The sequence below is a fragment of the Urocitellus parryii genome, chromosome 10 (assembly GCF_045843805.1).
Source record: "Urocitellus parryii isolate mUroPar1 chromosome 10, mUroPar1.hap1, whole genome shotgun sequence".
Taxonomy (NCBI): Eukaryota; Metazoa; Chordata; class Mammalia; order Rodentia; family Sciuridae; genus Urocitellus; species Urocitellus parryii.
In genome coordinates, this window is record NC_135540.1 from 136,235,725 (window position 1) to 136,254,621 (window position 18,897).

The 18,897-nt window shown below is 38.2% G+C and overlaps 1 protein-coding gene across 1 annotated transcript in view; it reads left to right on the forward strand.

The window, feature by feature from the left end:
- Nucleotides 1-296: 296 nt before the first annotated feature.
- Nucleotides 297-18,897, forward strand: part of Bod1l1 (biorientation of chromosomes in cell division 1 like 1) — a 53,010-nt gene continuing 34,409 nt past the window's right edge. The window contains exons 1-8 of the mRNA XM_026402895.2: nt 297-533; nt 6,154-6,278; nt 10,235-10,425; nt 11,580-12,194; nt 12,733-12,882; nt 15,440-15,606; nt 17,083-17,194; nt 17,827-17,965. Of these exons, the coding sequence (XP_026258680.2) occupies nt 297-533; nt 6,154-6,278; nt 10,235-10,425; nt 11,580-12,194; nt 12,733-12,882; nt 15,440-15,606; nt 17,083-17,194; nt 17,827-17,965 (1,736 nt within the window). The remainder of the gene's footprint in view (nt 534-6,153; nt 6,279-10,234; nt 10,426-11,579; nt 12,195-12,732; nt 12,883-15,439; nt 15,607-17,082; nt 17,195-17,826; nt 17,966-18,897) is intronic.

An 18,897-nucleotide genomic window follows, 5' to 3' on the forward strand; every position in this document is an offset into this window, starting at 1 on the left:
GCCGCTGGGCCTTTGGGTCATTGCCGCCACTGCTTCCGGCGCAGCCCAGCTCCAGAGGGCGCTCGCTCCCGGACGCGGCCGGAACTGGCTCCTCGCGGCCCCCGTAGCAAGGCTGCACTACTCTTATCACCGCCTTTTCCTTCCTTCCCTCGGTTCCCTTTCACTTCCGGGGTTGCTCTGGATCCGCTGGTTCTGTAACAACATCCCGTTGGCTTCCCTCAGGCGGCGGGACCTGTGTAGCCGCCGCCTTCCAGGAGCGCTCGCCCGGGTCCGCACGCTCCCCGGCCCAGGCCGCCATGGCCACCAACCCGCAGCCGCAGCCGCCACCTCCGGCGCCGCCGCCTCCCCCGCCACAGCCCCAGCCACCGCCGCCGCCGCCGGGCCCTGGGACTGGCCCGGGAGCGGGAGGGGCGGGCGGCGCGGGGGCCGGCGCCGGGGACCCGCAGCTCGTGGCAATGATCGTGAACCACCTCAAGAGCCAGGGGCTCTTCGACCAGTTCCGCAGGGACTGCCTCGCCGACGTGGACACCAAGGTTCGGGGCGCGCGGGGGCCGGGGTCGGCGGGGGCTGGGGTTGGCGGGGCCGGGGCCCTGGAGGTGCCTTCCGGGGCGCTGTCCCGCACCCCCCCCCGGGGCCGGGGAGCCCCGGCTTGGCCAGCCCGGCTCCCCCGAGTGCGCCTCTCACCGAGTCCTTTTGCAGCGCTCCCTGTTTGAGCTGCAGCTGTGGCTCGCTCCGCCAGGCGCGGTGTGTTCATTCATTCACCTGTCCTTGTTCCCTTGACCGACCGTGTTTATGAAGTGCCTGCTCCTTGCCGGGCACGACCTGGGCTGTGCAATCACGCCCGTGTGCTGAGCCAGACTGAGTCGTCGTTCTTAGGGGAAGCGGTTTGGGAGCACTAACGCCGGGAGTGCGGTTTTGTGTTCGTTCTTGTCTCTTGACAATTTTGTTCCTTGGTATACAAGTTAATTCGTCTTCTCTCTTGAAGGTTCCTGGGCAGTCAGGGCCTTGTCTTTGTCTTTTGGAGAAATTACTCTGATAATTGAGAAAATTACTTGCAGTGTGTTTGGCTGAACACTGGGGGCGGGGGCAAGGAGGCAAATCCAGGCAGCGAAAAGTTGGGTGAGGAGATGGGATTTTAGTTTGGTGTCTAGCAACGACTGCCTGGCTAAAGAGGAGTAGGCCAAGTCATTTTTCTAAGGTGAGGGGCAAGTATAGAGAACGGCGGCATTCATTGGGGAAAGGATGGAGAAGAGGTGATAGCAAATACTGGAGAGGAAAAGCAGAAGAGAGTGAGTTTAGGAGAATAAAGGGAAAGGCGGAAAGATCAGCAAAATGTTCTCTGTCCAAAAAGATGGGGTAGGGAAGGGAAGGGACTTTGTTCCAAATGTCAGAGTAAAGGGGGAATTTAGCAGGAACGGGTGAACTTACAGGGTTTGGCAGAGAATGAACAGAAGACAACAGGCAGGAGCAACTACTGAGAGGGATGGAAAAACAGAACCTAGAACTGGAGCTAGGTGAAGCTGGAAGCATATTGGAAAACTGTTGTTGTTGTTATATTTTTGGCTTCAATTTTGTTTTGGTGTTTTGGTGATGTTGGAGTGTGTTCATAGAATATTTGGCTGGTCTGAGAAAACTTGTTTCTTTGGGCGGGAGGGAAGGTGTTTGCAGTATTTGCAGATTCTTCCCAGCCTTTGAGATAAATGCACTCAGTTCCGCCACTTCTAGGAAAAGCTCTCTGGAAAATCTGGCTATATCTTTCCCTGTAAGAACCACTATGTAGAACTAAAGAGAATTTGATTTATTCAGGAGAGTTACACTGGCATCTTTTTTGTTTCTTTGTGGTTTGTTTTGTTTTGTTTTTGTGGTGCTGGGGGTTAACTCCAGGAACTTGGACCTTCTGGGTAATTGCTGTACTGCTGAGCTATATCCCCAACCCTTTTTATTTTTTTATTTGAGACGAGATCTTGCCAACCTACACTTTTTTAAAAAACTGATACCAGTTGCTCTTTTATTATTACTTAATGGAAAAATATTAGACATATCCAGATAAATGATACCCACATAAAGTTGATTATTATTCAGTAAGTAGAGATTTTACTTTGCTATTCTCGGAAACCCACAAATCTGTGTGTTGTTACTTGTGTATGCAACTGGAAATTTTTAATACATGGATTGAAGAGAGCTGCAATATCTAAGATTCAATTTTTATTTATCCCATTCCCATTAAATGTTATTATTGTGTCTATAATATTCCTTCCAGACCCTTGAAAGTGGATTATTGAAACCTTTCTTGGAGGTGGGGGGAGACACAGTTGCTTTGACAATATAATGAATGCTAGGGCCTTCTCCCAAGAAAAATACACATATACACATTAAGATACTGCTTTAATAGTTCAAAGTGGTCAGGTATAGTCACTTTATGTGGTTCAACCAAATCTGTGGGTGTTCAGGGAATCACAAAATAAGAGTAGAACTTGCAAAAAGCAGGAATTCTCTGGGTACGGTTGTCGTTCTTCCCTTGCTCCTGATATACTGTCACAAACTCTCCTGCAGATACTCTCTCCTTCTATTCTTTCTTTTCCTTAGCAATTTTGTTGATTTTATTTTTATTTATGATATTGAGTAGCATTTTGAATTCCTTTTCTTATTTGGAAAAAAAGTAAGTTTAAAGATATCAAAAATACTACAAAAAAGTTTTCTTCATTGTAGCTTAATATTCATAATAATGTGATGACTAAGCCAGAATATAAATAAGATTGCCTATCCAAGCAAAGGAGCTTCCTTGATTGTCATCTACCGCTTACAATATGGTGTTTTTGATGACAGACCCTAAGAGACTGACCTTTTGTCAAAAAAATCTTACCACTAGCATATAGGGTTGCAGCAATATATGTTAGTCATATATATACATAAGAATCAAGACAATTGCCCGGGGCTCTCCAAAAGAAAACTGCCCAACCCCTAAAAAGCTATCCTGGGGTCATCATCGAAGGTCCCTAACCAAGGAGATCTGACTGTGGCAGATCAAATCAACTCTTCCAAGCAAGGAATTAAAGCCTTGATTTACCCAAAGATCCAACTACTACTAGGGTTTCTTCATTGTAGACTCCAGTTTCCAGATCTCTGGAGCAAGCCTCATGATTGTGAGCCCATTATGCCTCCTTTATATTGATTAGCAACTGAAGAGGGTGAGGAGAAACAATCTAGAGGCCCATCACTGTGACCTAGGCAGCGAGCTCTCTAACAATTAAGTGTGTCTCCTCTCTCCCCAAGTTCTAAAGGCAGATTTTGGGGATTTTTCTTAGTTTTACATGGCTCCTGGTCAATTTATTAACCCGAAAAACATTCACTGAGCAACACCTACATACCAGGCATAATTTTCAGTGCCAGGATACAGCAGTAAACCAAAAGTCCCCCTGTTATGGAGTTTACATCCTAGCAGAGAAAAATGGACAATAAATAATGCATGAAGGCTTCTATGGGAAAAAAATAAATAAAGCAAGACTAGGGGAGAAAAGACTTACCATTTTACTTTGATCAAGTCATTCAGGGAAGGTTTCAATTAGTTGATATTCGAGCTCTCCCTGAAGGAACTGATGCATTCCAAGTAAAGACATGGCAAGTGTAGAAGATCAGAGGTCTTGGAACCTGGTGAGAGAAAAGGTGCACCTCCCTCCTCATATTTGCAAGCTTTAGACACCAACCTAATTGGTTTGCCTTTTTCTTGAACTGAGAAGCCATTAGCAGGTTTTGAGCAAAAGGACATAATCAACTTGTATTTTAGGAAGGTTGACCATGGGTAATTATTAATAACATTCCCTTTTATGCTCATTCATTTTCTACTTTAGACAATGAATTATATGGTTATTAGAAGATCTACTGGGCTGGGGATGTGGCTCAAGCGGTAGCGCGCTCACCTGGCATGCATGCGGCCCAGGTTCTATCCTCAGCACCACATACAAACAAAGATGTTATGTCTGCCAATAACTAAAAAATAAATATTAAAATTCTCTCTCTCTCTCCTCTCCTCTCCTCTCCTCTCCTCTCCCCTCTCCTCCCTTCCCCCCTCTCTCTCTCTTTTAAAAAAAAAAAAGAAGATCTACTGTACTCTATTGGAAAATAGACATTAGGTATGCAAGGGTAGGCAGATCAGTTACTGGAATTCATAACAGGAGATGAGAATTCCTTAGGCCAGAGTGGTAACAGAAAGATGGTAGGAAGTAGTCAGTATCTGAGTGTATGCTGATGCTAGTTCTGTTGGCATTTGCTCATGGAAGGAGGACTTGGAAATAAGAGGGGAAAAAATGAACTTATTTTGGAGATACTATAATGCTAAATACATTGGAATATCTGAGACTGATGTTTGCTGGATTTGGAAATACTGGGGGAAAGTATTATGCTTTAGAATCATTGGGCAGAAGAAATATTAGTTTTAGTTCACATTCATAGAATAAGTGGAGAGGGGCATGAGAAATGATTATGAGACATTCCTGTAGAGTAGAAAACAGGCATCAACCAAAGTCTGAGTGTTGGAAGGGATGAAAGGACATCTCATAGGTATGGAATCTTTGTCATTCTGTGGTGGAGATAGTTAACCAGTATCTAAGAACTCTTTTAATTGTTTGTCTGCTAAGCAATATGAAAACAACGATTAAGAGAAGGAGAGAGTAAGCTTACACCCATGTGGAGAGGTAAATAGCTCCCCTTCCCCAAAACACTGTGCAATGGAAGGATTGTTCAAATGTTGTATGTGTAGAAGACAGTAGGAACATGGAAGAAGGGCAACATAAGCCTACCCTGGGCGTCATGATGACTTCCCAGTTTAGGCTGAGCTCTGAAGGTGAGAAGTTTCCCACACAGACAAATAGGGGGAATGGTAGGTGCATGAGATTTATTGCTGGAGTTTAAACTTTGAAAAGCAAAGGTAGCAAATGGCAGAAGGGGAGGCTGTACTGTTTTTTCCTAATATCATTCAAGGAAAATCAAACTCATCTCTGTTAAGAGCCATAGGAAGGAAAAATAAAGACTTTCAGTGGCAGAGGCAACTTCTAGGGACTGGGGGCAGTACTAAGTGAGTGGTTGCACATTCCTTCTAGAAGATGGCCTAGTATGTGTCCTCTCTCTCTGTGCTCCCCTTCTATTAGCACTTTTGACATTCTGGGCAGGATAGTTCTTGCTTGGGGGCAAGAACTGTGCATGGTAGGTTCAATAGCATTCTCACCTTTTCCCTAGGTACCAATAGCATCCCCCTCCATCGTGGCAACACAGAGTGTCTCAGACATTGCCAGACTTATCCTTGACCATGGGAGTGGGGAAAGTTTGAAATCACTTACAGCTGAGAGCCACTGCCTTATATCACATTTGATGCCATATCTCTGCCACCCTGGCTCAGATCTTCATCACTCTAGTTATTGCATGCTTTTCTAAATATATTTTGTGTCTTTTTACTCTTTGACTGTAGAATGAATAATCATCCAAAGACCACTATCTCATCACTGTGCTCCTTTGTATAGTGCATTCCTGTTCTCAGCCTTCTAACCTCAGACTTCTTGTCCAGGTGCCCAAAGGCTTCTAGCATCAGACCCCAATCTATATCTCCAGTATCACTTCTGCTTTTTGTATTTTCTTCTGCATCCAAATTGGATCATTAATTTGGGGGGGGGGGTCCCCCAAATAAATGCTCCTGACCCTGCAATTTCTTATCTACTTGCTCTTTGCTTATATTGTGGGCTGTGTCTTCAAAGAGAGTGGTTCTTATCCTAGCTACATTGTGAAACTTTGGAATTGATTTTTTTGTAGCTCAAATGCCACATTCTCAGTGAGCTTATTTCCTCTGCCTTTCTCCCTTTGTTTCACATCATCTAAATTAAAATATATTTGTGTTTTATTTTCTAGTCCTTTGTGTATAGAAGGTATTTTTCTACTTTGTGTTCCTCCTCTCAAAATACCTTGTCTTAGATAAATTAGGCAATATTTGAGTAAGTATAAGTTACAAGCACGATTGTCATAGGTTGTGAAACTTTGTTGCCTTATTACTAGCACTATAAGAACTATTAACACTTCTAAAGATACACAAATTCCTGAGTCTGATATGATACTGATATTGTATAACCCTGGAGATTTCTTAACATGTATGTTTGTTTCTCATTCTAGCCTGCCTATCAGAATTTGAGACAGCGTGTTGACAACTTTGTTGCAAACCACTTGGCCACTCATACATGGAGTCCCCATCTCAATAAGAACCAACTAAGAAACAATATTCGGCAACAAGTCCTTAAGTAAGTCTCAAAATTGGCATTTCTTGGCAGGTTTTAAACTGCAATAACCTGCTCTGAGAGCTGAAACATTGCATAGGAGTTTGTTCACCTGATGTTGTTGGCAGTTTTTATCAGGTTTGGTGTGGCTATTCCATATGATGCAGTATAATTTTGGAATATGGTCCAATTGCTTCACATTTCTCCATTAGTTTTAACAATTTTATTTTATTTATTTATTTGTTTGTTTTTTGCCTCTGACATATGAAAATATGTGAAGAAAGGAAATAATATATGATTTTTAAATAAAACTTTTACATATAATATTAACGGCTGGTAAATGTCACAATGTCATAGAGCTGCATTTACAAATATTTTCTTGACACCGAAAAAGTAGTCTTTATTATTTTTGTTTTATAAATAAACATTAAAGATCGCTGAAATTAAAATATTTCCACATAATTTGAGACCATGTCTTCTTTATCATTTTATTGACTTTTAACTCTACTATTTTTTAATGATATAGAAGGGGAGAAAAAAGTATTGATCTGTCAGAGCTGTTTTGAGTGAACACAAAATAAAGAGAATACGAGTTGGAATGTTTAGGTAGGCCTGAAAAATGATTTACTACAAACAAATAAACCTGATATACAGTGTCATAGTTGTTTTTGAATTTAAATATTTATGAAGACAAGAAGACTTTTTATCCCTATTCTTCACCCCAAAAGGGTAAGTTATTTAAATAGTTTCTAGTCTTCCTGCCTTGACAGATACATTCAGACACAGAAACATTTAATTTTTGAAAATTAAATCTGGCTTTTAAACAATTAAACAGTCATTTTACACCTGCTACCTCTTAATTCTCTCTAGTTCAGTAGGAACTGCAAACCTGTCTAGTGTGATAGTTCCAAGCCACAGGAAGCCTCAGAAAAAAAAAAATTCACACCCTAACTAAAGGATGCATTTAGTCACAGGTAATACTAGAAACCAGCAGCCTGGGGGCTTGGACTGTGTCTCTTGGTGAATAGAGAAGAGGAAAATTAACAACAGCTTTGTTGTCTACATTTTAAAGGATGTTTGAGGAACCTGTAAGAGAGTCCAGGTGAGATCAAAAGATTTCATTAGAGGACTGCATCATAATACGTGTTGGGGTAAAAAGTCAGAGTCGTTGCAGGAAAAAGAGACAGAAGACATTTGTTGGGTGACAGGCTTTGAGGGCTATTCATTTCCAAAAAGACCTTCAGAACAGTACCAAAATAAGCTGCAGGAAAGGGGCTTGGGCAAGTGGGGACAGTGTCCCCCCTAGCAGTGTCTCCTCTACATTCATGCACAGCTGTACTAGTTATATGCTGCTTTCATTTAACACTTTGACTAGCTGCCTTCCTTTTCACAAATGATTGCATTGCTTCTTTAAAGCTTATTTTATATATTCTTGCATTCTTTTTCTTATATGTTGAGAATATCAAATGGAAGGCAAACTTCTTTCTTAAGCAAGAATCACTGTTACATATTCATATGTGCACATTATATAGCAATACAGTTTGATCAATATCATTTCCCAGTATCTGAAGTTGCATTTACTTTTCAGCGTACAGAATCTGTAAGATAAGGAAACAATGTTTTATTACATTTTATTTAAAGGAACTGAACCTTGTGCTTGTGAAAATCAGACACTTAAAATATCTGTACCAATATGAGAGATTGTTACCACAAAATTGCATTTGGAGAGGGGGTAAGGTGTACTGTGAGGAAATCTGGAGCAGACTACTTGTGAGTAAGGACCTAGACATTTTAAGTGATAGAAAACAGCTGTCTTTTCTTGGATAACTTAGGCATTGCTCTTCCTAGGACATCTAAAAATTTTCCCTTAGTTATGTTATTTATTTATACTATTTTCATTCAAATATCCTTAGTAAAATTTTCTGTTATAGTGAAAATAACATTTTAAAGTTTCCTTAAAGAGAGAGATTTAGTTGTGTGTAAACTAATGGTATAGGGATAGATTAGCTTCTACAAATATATATAATTTCAGTTTTTTATGCATGGACTTTGAGAGATTAAGGTACTATTTAGTAAGTTTGAGCTATCTGCAATTATCATTTTTGTTCTACAGAAATGTTCTAGTATCAGCAGTCTCAGATGACTTGACTTGATTGCTCATCTCAACTTTATCAGAAGGAAATTTTTATTCTATGTACGCTTTTATTTGTACTGCTGAATTTGAAAATCTCAGATAGCTTTGAATAATGATCTTAACTGAACTGAATCTCAAAGAAAGACAAGGAAATAACTTTAACCAGGCAAATGCCAGCTGCCAACATTTTGGCTTTGACCTTGAACCTTGGGCTGAGGTTTCTTTGCACTCTTGTGAGGCAGCTGTGGCCACAGTTCAAAGCATTGAGCCCACTCAGAGAAGTGTGATTGTTAACACTGACTCTATTCCTATTTAAGATCAAAGCTGACATCCATGGGAGAGAGGACTAATGTAAATGTGTTTTCTTTGTTCTCAGAACAGACATAGAAGTGATAGCTTTGGAATGGTAGAGTTTATTTTTTATTTTATGCCTTTGTACTTATGTCTTAAAACATTCCTAAAATTGCCTCTATATTTCTCTTCTTCCTCCTGCATTTTCAAGACACCTTAAATTCAGCAGGGTTTGCAAGATTTGCATTGGATTTTTTTTTCTCTTTCTTTTTTTTCAATCTTAGAACTTTAAAAAGCGGGTAACCTACTTTGTGCTGTGTTGACTCATTTTTCTCTGTGGCCCACTTAAGTGGAATTATAGTATCACATGGTAGCAGTGTGCCTCAGGAAATGAAAATAAAATCATCCTCCACTCCAGACAGAGCTATACTCAAAAATAGCTCTTGTCAAGTGTAAAGAGAAACGTCTTCTCACCCACTTTGTAGAGGGAGACTGAGGCCTAGAACCTGGAAATGACCTGCACGCATCTCTATTTCCCAACATAGTCACTTCTCCAGTTCTGTTTTATGAAGAAAGTGTGTTTCTTAAAATAATTTCATGTTCACTTATTTTGCTCAGATAACTACTCCATCGTTACACAAGGTGCTTGTGTCAGATACTATTGTCTGCCCACTCATCTTTCTGTTGTGTGTGATATCTCTTCAACCTGAAGCTCCTTTCTTCACTTTCCCTTCTGTAGAAATCAACATTCAACTCAAAATGTCTCCTTTGTGGAGCATTCTGAAGTTACCTTGGACATATCAAATGACCACTCACCCCTCTTTCCCTGCAGTACCTGATGTACACACATGCTTGTCATTTGTGTTATAATTGTTCGTGTCTGTTCCCCAACCAGAACAGAGGCCAGGTCTGATTTGTTACTGCTGGATAGCCATATGGCAGCTGTTATGGAGAAGACAATTGTAATATGATTACTGAATGAATAAATTATCATGTCTCTATATCAGGAAGATAATAAAAAGCCAAAAGTCTTAAGTTTTATTTGTATTTTCTCTCTTTTTTTAATAATTTGATGGAATAATACTTTTTGCATGTTTTCTTCAGTTTTCCTGGAGACTTAGAAAAAGCTTATGTTTTTCTATTAAAAAAAAATAAAAGTTATAGAGTTCATTGATTTAAGACACTAAACTCAACTTTAGTGATTCTTTATTCCTGTGTACCATGAGCAGAGTGGAAACGAGAAAAGAATCACCTATATACCTGGGCTCTGGTACTGTGGCTAGTTCTAAAAATATTTTGTTTTTGTTCTCTCTGTTTTAGTTTTCAACCAGTGGTATAATGGCGAGCAGTTTACATACTTTTTTGTATGTATAGTAAAATATCATTATAGCATGAAATTATTTTGTCTTCACTTCCTATATAATCAGATAAATGGATTGGGACAATTTAAGGTTAAAAACATATTTACAAGAGATACAGTTTTATTTAAAAGTAGTTAGTGCAAATAATACAAGATTTTTTTTTTTTTACCCTACTCTAAATTATGTTATTTCAGATCAGGAATGCTGGAGTCTGGTATCGACCGAATTATTTCTCAGGTTGTGGATCCAAAGATCAACCACACATTCAGACCTCAGGTGGAAAAAGCCGTGCATGAGTTTTTGGCCACACTAAATCACAAAGAGGAAGCAAGTGGCAGCACAGTTCCAGATGACGAGAAACCAGACTCCTCTATCGTTACACAAGGTGCTTTGCTTTTACTCTTGGTCAGTCTCATTGTTTTTCTTCTTGAACTGAGTATCAAACTAGGAATATTTGGTTCTTTAAAATATTGCCCTATATCCTGCTACTTTGCTGAATTCATTTATTAGTTCTAGAAGTTTTCTGGTGGAACTTTTTTGGATCTTCTAGGTATAGAATCATGTCATCAGCAAATAGTGACAGTTTGAGTTCTTTTTTACCTATTTGTATCCCTTTAATTTTTGCTATCAAACTCCTAGGTTTATACCCAAAGGAACTAAAATCAGTATTCTATAGTGACGCAGCCAATCTATGTTCATAGCAGCTCAATTCACAGTAGCTAGACTATGGAATCAACCTAGGTGTCCCTGAATAGATGAATGGATAAAGAAAATGTGGTATATATACTCAATGGAATATTACTTAGCTTTAAAGAATAGTGAAATTATGGCATTTGCCAGTTTGAGTTGGAGAATATCATACTAAGCAAAATAAGCCAATCCCACAAAACCAAAGGCCGAATGTTTTCTCTAATATGTAGATGCTAATTCACAATAAGGCAGGGGGCACTAGGGAAGAATAGTGTTACCTTAGACTAGGTAGCAGGAAGTGATGGGAGGGGATGTGGGGATAGGAAAGATAGTAGAATGAAACAGACATTATTACTATATGTATGTATGTGACTACATGACCAATATGATTCTGCAATATGTACACTCAGAAAAAAAGAGAAATTATATCCAATCTGTGTATGATATATCAAAGTGCATAAATGCATTCTACTGTCATGTATAACTAATTAAAACAAATTAAAAATTTAAAAAATATATTGCCTACTTGGCTGCTCAAGTGAAATTATACTTACTTTAAGTATCAGCCAAACTCCTCAACTGAAGCAATATTTTTTTGAGATTAATATAAAATGATAAGCATTTTAGCAATTGTGAGTGCGTGTGCAAATTATAATAGAGGGAGTAACTAAAATAGAGAAGATACTCTTTTTCTGGGAAATAGACTATTCTGGGATTTGTTGGTGCCTTTCCCAATATGTTAAAGGAAGTAGAATATTCTGAATATGTGTACCAGCACTGGTATTTGAAAACCTAAAGGAGTGCAAATGGTCTGCATAATGTACTCTAAAACTTATTTTTTCCTTTAAGGTGTCCCTGCTCCTGGTCCCAGTGCTAATGTAGCCAAGGATGCCATGTCAATCTTGGAAACTATAACTTCTCTTAACCAGGAAGCTAATGCTGCCAGGGCTTCAACAGAAATGTCCAATGCTAAGACCAATGAGAGACAATCAAAAAAACTCTCATCTCAGCCAAGCAGTGACATTAGTACTGACAAAGAGAGAACTTCAGAGGACTTGACTGATAAAGAAAAAGCTACACCTGACACTGGAGGGGAAGGACTGGAAGCAGCCCCAAAGTCAGAAGACCATAGTGATCTCCCTTGTCCAGTTGATGAAATTAAAAACTCTACAAAAGAGAACAGTAGCTCAATTCTACTCAATAAGGATGTTCAGCAGGAAAACGGTGATCAAAAAAATAAATCAACAGACAAAGGTGAAAAGAAATCAGACATCAGTGAGAAAGGAGAAAGAAAGAAAGAAAAGAAAGAAAAGACCGAAAAGAAATTTGATTACTCAAAAAAAAGTGAAGATACACAAAAACTAAAAGATGAAAAACAAGCAAAAGAAAAAGAAGTAGAGAGTTCAAAACTTCCTTCAGAAAAGAACAGTAACAAAGCCAACACTGTTGAAGGGGCAAGAGAAGGTACTTGAGAATTTGCAAAAACCTGCAGCAGTATATAGACATAGCATCGATTGGGGAAGGGGAGTATCAAATTTGCCTCCAAATTTTAGTTTTTCAAGACTTGTGTCAAAACTATGAATATATTTATTCCCTTTTGCTAAAAGAAAGCAATAAGCATTTATGTATTTCTTTTCATATTAATGTATTTACAGAAAAGTATCAGAAAAACTATAATTTTGTAATTTGTCTTGTACTTTCATCATATGCATTATTCCAAGCAACTTAATTCATAGTTATACATCCTAACTGCTGTAAGGTGTCTAGTACAATTACTTAAAATTTACTTTTGTGTTTATCATTTACACTATAAATTAATATTCAGTCATTTTTTACAGTGTACTAGTTTGCCTTTATATTTTCTGGAAACAGCTCTACTTGAAGGTTTAATTTCTTTGACATATATTTAAAGCAGCAAATTTTAAGTGAAATTTAGGAATTGGGCTTTGAGTATGTTCTTGTAATGAGGTGATTTATTTTCTGTTTTATTCTCTTCTTGGAGATTGCTCTTTGATAGATTCTGACGTGGATGGACTTACAGACATCACAGTTAGTTCTGTCCATACCAGTGACCTTTCGTCTTTTGAAGAAGACACTGAGGAAGAAGTGGTAATGTCTGATAGCATGGAAGAAGGAGAGATTACATCAGATGGTAAAGCATTTTACTTATTAATGTTTCTGGGAAGCTTCTATCCAGAACTATTTGCATATTCTGATGGCTTTGTCTTGGGAAAATGTGGTGTTGTGGCAATGGTGTGGGATTTTGTTGTTGGAAAATTTGTTTCTTAGTTCCAGCTTTTAATGTTGACTGTCTGAGCAAGCTTGGTAAGGTTACCAGCCCTCAATAAGCCTTGGTTCTCCTTTTCTGAACTCCATCCCTTAGGTCTGTCTTTAGATTCAAATGAGATAATGTATATAAAGATGCTTTTTGTATATGTGTGTGTGATGTTTAGGGAAGCACATTCTACAAGACCATCCTTCTCTCTGGTACTGATTGCAAATTCAGGGGTCCCCAAGACTGTCCTCAGATTCAGTAATTCACTACCAGGTCTTATAGAACTCACTAAAAAGTGGTATACTCATGGTTACCAGTTACCACAACTAAGAGACACAGATTAAAATCAGCCAAGGGAGTAGGTACACAGGGCAGAGTCTAGAAAAATTCTAAACAAGAATCTTCCAGGTGCCCTCTCCTCTGGAGTTCTGAACAGCCTTACTTTCTTGACATCCATGTCTGATACTACACACAGAGTACAGTCAATCAGAGAAGGTCATCAGAGTCTTGGTTTCCAAAGAAACCAAGAGTCTAAGATCAGAGTCTAAGATCAGCTTCACTGCCTATGAAGCTGATCTTAGACTCTGACCTCTCTTGTCCAAGGTAAAACTCCATGACCCAAAGTTCTACCCTCAACCACATCCTAGACTATTTGGTTTGACTCACATGCAATGCAAACAAACACCTTCCAGTCAATCACAACATTCCTAAGACTTAGAGTTACTTCCCAGAAACCAAGGCCAAACTTCTCTGAGTGAGGCTGAATTCCTTATTATATGATTTGTTTTCCAGTGAACCCTTCCGAAGTACTCAGTTTATTCCAGGGACTGCAGTACTTCTATGGAATAACTCCCAGAGTCCTTGCCACAACTCTGAAAAGTATGTATAGGAGAGGAAGCAAAGTCACTGGGAGAGTGTGTCTTGTCAAGAGTCACATGGCTAGTGAGCATCAATGCAGATTTCAAACCTGAAACTGCTTCTAACCAGTACCTTGTTCTGTTCTTCACCCCATGATTAAAGTCTGTTTTAAAAAATCAAAAATACTGAAGTAAATCTGCCATTCCCTATAGATAGCATCTGGTAAATTTGTTGCTGGCTTTGGATAGGATACCTATGGAAATAATCAGGAGAACAAAGTAGAACCTTCTAACCATACAGATATTTTTCTCAGTCTTTCCCATTATTTATTTATGTCTTCATATCTAAAAAAAAAAAAAACAAACAACAGTGTTCCTAGTTGTCATGCCTGTGTTCATGAGACCAGTTCTATAGTGCCCATTCTGAAAGAATGCCATGCTCTCTGTGAACACTCCACTTACTCTATCCTAACTAAGATTCTAATACATGATGCTGTTTGGAGTCTCTTTATTTAAACAGAAAGATTTTATGTGTCTAAAAAGTAAGAAGATGGCTATTTTGACTAAGAGGTGAGAAGTAAAAACTTTGTTTATTCTTTTCCTTCTTGCCAAAGGAAGCAAATCACCTTCTTAGTGTAGACGGAGTAGTGTATACTTGGTGTGAACCATTATTGATTCTTGCCTCTTCTTGAAATCTAAAGTGGTCATTAAATTTTTTTTAATCCACATTTTTTATTGGTACATTTTAATTGTACATATTGATGGTATTTGTTATTTCATATTTATACATGTTCAAGTTTTCTTTTAAAATACAGCTTCAAGTGACTTTGTTCAACTTAACTGTGGTAAGCATTCATATCAAATTCATTGACAAATAAGAATTAACCATTTGTCAAAAAAACATTGTTTTAAAAACTTGGGGAAAGGATGAAGCATTAGGCTAAGATGACTCCAGTGCCTCAGGTTTCTGGGTTCTTGCAGGAGCAAAACAATGTAAATCGTAAAATGAAACTTAAACTTAATCCATCAGAAACCACCAACTTACCTCTACCAGGGACTGCCATCTGACCATACCAAGTAAGGCAAAGGGCATCACCAATCCAGTAAGTTATTTGCTTCTGCATTCAATCTATAAAAGCCTTCTTAAGCTTAAAGTGAAGTTCTCTGAACCTCTTCTGGTTCTGAGTTTGCCAGATTCAGGAAATTTCTTTGCCAAAATAGAATGAAGAGCTGGAGGTGTGGCTCCATGGTAGAGTATTTGTCTAGTGGGCATGAGGCCCTCGATCCCATCCCCACAACAGAAAAAAACAAAAAGCTCTGTTAAATTTAATCTGTCTGAAGTTTTTCTTTTAACAACATAAGCAAATGTAATGATTAATTTTTCTTTTCCTTTCTTTATTGGTGAGAATATGATTGTTATGAAATTAGATGAATAATAATAACTTGTAAAATTTTCAATTTCTGAATTTTCACAACCAGGTACACTTGAACTATATTGATACTGCTTTTACTGCTTGTACAAATTGATTTTCTTACTAATTCATAGACACATTCTTTTTCTATTGACTTTCTTCCAGATGAAGAGAAGAACAAACAGAACAAAACAAAAACTCAAACTAGTGATTCTAATGAAGGAAAACCAAAAAGTGTACGGCATGCTTATGTTCACAAACCATACCTTTACTCAAAGTATTATAGTGATTCTGATGATGAGCTTACTGTAGAACAACGCCGACAGTCTATTGTAAGTCCAGGTTGGTTTGTTAGTGTTTTAGCTTGCTGCTTCAGGTTGACAAACTTGAGTAGTCTGTGTGCACAGTACTGGTGCACATCTAGAGCAGAGACATCTGACTCTGCCTTTAACTAGGTGGCATAGATGTATACATATGACAGAGGTGTTTGTGCCATTGTTGTTAATAGAAGTGAACATTGGTAACACTCTAAATGTTTCATAGTGTGGAATGTGGATCAGTATGGATAAAGTCATAGAAAAATATGATATGCAGCTGTTACCATAATACTAAGAGAAAAATGTAGTCAACATATTTCCTGGATTTGAAAATGCTTTCAAATATGAGCTGTGCTACTGAGTTAACAAAAGCTTTTTAAAGAAAATTCTTGTCTCATTGTATGTGTGCTTCAGGTTAAGTTGGCTTAGAGTGTGAGAAACATTAAAATATGAAAAGTTAGTACACTAAAGTGTTACTAATGGGTAGCCTTCCATCCAGGTTTGTCTCTTTTTTTTTTTTTTTTTTTGGAGGGGCGAGCGGTGGCGTGTGGGTGCCAGGGATTGAACCTAGGAACACTCAACCACTGAGCCACATCCCCAGCCCTGTTTTGTATCTTATTTAGAGACATGGTCTCATTGAGTTGCTTAGTGCCTCACTTTTGCTGAGGCTGACTTTGAACTCATGATCCTCCTGCCTCATCCTCCTGCCTCACCCCTGGGATTTCAAGCTGCGACCAGCTAGGCTTGTCTCATAAAGGTTACATGGTCAGGAGTTGTCCCTGCTTAGGATTTTTGGTGTTTTGCTTTGAACTCTGGTCAGAAAGGCATGGTGAGAGTAATGTGATTATGAATTGTTCATTTAAAATATGAAAGAAGAAGGCTGGGAATATAGCTCAGTTTGGTAGAGTGCTTGTCTTGCATGCACAAGGCCATGGGTTCGATCCCAAGCACCACAAAAAAAATATGAAAGAAAAAAGTTTCAAATCCAAAGCCTATGTCCCAAGGCTATAACCATCAGGTCACCTCTGTTTAGAACCAACCCATTAACTCGGCATTCCAACTTTTTCCTGCCTATATTTACTTGAAAATTATTGATATTTTCATAGCTATGTTTTTAATTAAAACTGCCAGGTAAAACTAAACAATCTTAATTACACTTTTCCCATTTTGTAAACGAGTGGCATCCTAAGAGTAAAGGAAAATCTTTACATCTGTCTCTTCAGATAACTTCCAAATTGAAACATACACATCCATACTTATGTGCACATACACATTCACAAATGTGTGCATGTATATTATCTGTATACATACATATATACTGTATATATGTGTGTATATAATATATAATATATATGTGTGTAGTACATATGTGTTTTTGCAAAGCCCATTAAACTGTAAGAAATCTGAGGGCAAACTAAGACTTTTTCCTATTTATTTCAAAGTAATTTTTGCTTTTGCCTGATAATCTGTCAGGGTATTTTGTGGTTTTAGGCTAAAGAAAAAGAAGAGAGACTTTTAAGAAGGCAGATTAATAGAGAGAAACTTGAAGAAAAGCGAAAACAGAAAGCAGAAAAGACAAAGTCTTCCAAAGCCAAAAGTCAAGGTATAGTAGATGTTACTTTTTTAATTTTAAGCTTTCTTATGTACTCTTATTTTCTAATTGCTCAATTAATTGTGACATAATAATGTAAAATATATTCTCAAGTATAGAAGATTTCCTTCCTTTTTAATGTGATGTGTTTAATTATTTTTCTTTTATTATATTTTATATGTAAATTAAACATTCCATAGGATACCAGTGGTTGCCCTCCATGTGTTAGCAATTTATTTTCTAGTAATGGTAGATTGATTTAAAACTGGAAAATGGGTCATTGACACATAAGTAATCAAGTCATTCTGCAGATAATAATGTGGTTAACCTATTCTCTATGTTAACTTTTTTCTGTTTTTTTTTTTTTCTTCTTCTTCTTCTTCTTGGTGCTGTGATTAAACCCACCTTGTAAATGATGAGCACATGGTCTACCAATGAGCTATACCCACAGCTCCTTAAGTTAATGTTTATCTGGAATGTTGATTAAAACAAAATTGAATTCTGTTGTCTTATTTCAGCACCATTTAAGAATATTAAAGTCATGTTACATTTTTGGAGTAATTTTAAACCTTAATGAAATAGAAATATAACACTGTTTATAAAATTCTTTTCTGAAATGTTTTATTGATTGCTTCCTTCCCTAGGGAAAAGTCCTGCAGACTTAGAAGAATCATCAGCAAAGAGTTTGGAACCAAAAGCCCCCAGAATTAAAGAAGTCCTTAAAGAACGGAAAGTTTTAGAGAAAAAAGTAGCCTTAAGCAAAAAAAGAAGAAAGGATTCAAGGTGCATATTTTTTCTGGCCATGTTCCATTCAAACACTTGCTTGGCATAGTTTTAGAAGAGAGACATTGAAAATGTAGTAAAGAGTTGTGCCTTGAAAGTGTATGTCACTGCATGTTTTGAAGTACCTTAAAGGTTCATTTTTGTCTTCAGGGGTGATTCTTTGTGTTAAGATCTATAATATTTCAAAGTAATGAATCTTTTGTGTATGTTTGTGTGATGCTGGGAATTGAGCTCAAGGCCTCATGCATGCTAGGCGAATACTCTCCCACTGACGTAAATCTCTAGCCCTTAGAGTAATGTATCTTAATCTTAAGTACTTTTACTCTAATCTCATAGAAGCTTTAAAGCTTCTCTCAAAAATAGTGTACATATGTAAACATACTATTATCCCTGGAGTTTGAGAGAGTTTATGGACACCATGACTATACTCTAGAAGTATCCATGTTCTGGGCATTTGGTAGCCACTTACTTACAATAATTGCACTCATTCAGTTCTTTTTACCATTGTCCATGCTTCTCCCCCTAACCCAGACCCTGAACCAGATTCTTTTTTTAGTTTTTATTTTTACTTTTTGGGGAGGTGGTGCTAGGGATCAAACTCAAGGCTTCATGCTTGTTAGATAAGTGCTCTACTACTAAGCTACATCTCAAGCTCTTTATTTTTTTTTATTTTGAGGCAGCGTCTTGCTGAGTTACCCAGGCTGGCCTCAAACTTTAGTTCTCCTGCCTTAGCTTCCCAAGTAGCTAAGATTATAGGCGGCACCGCTCTGCCCAGCTATTTATTTTCTAATACTGCATTATAGTTCTATAAGAATGAGAAAGCCAGAGAAACTTCTGAGAGTAGCCATAAGGACATGTGAGCCCTGGGCTACAATTCTGTTGCTCTATCAAGTCAGAATTATGTAACTTAATCATGGACTTGGAGCTAACTG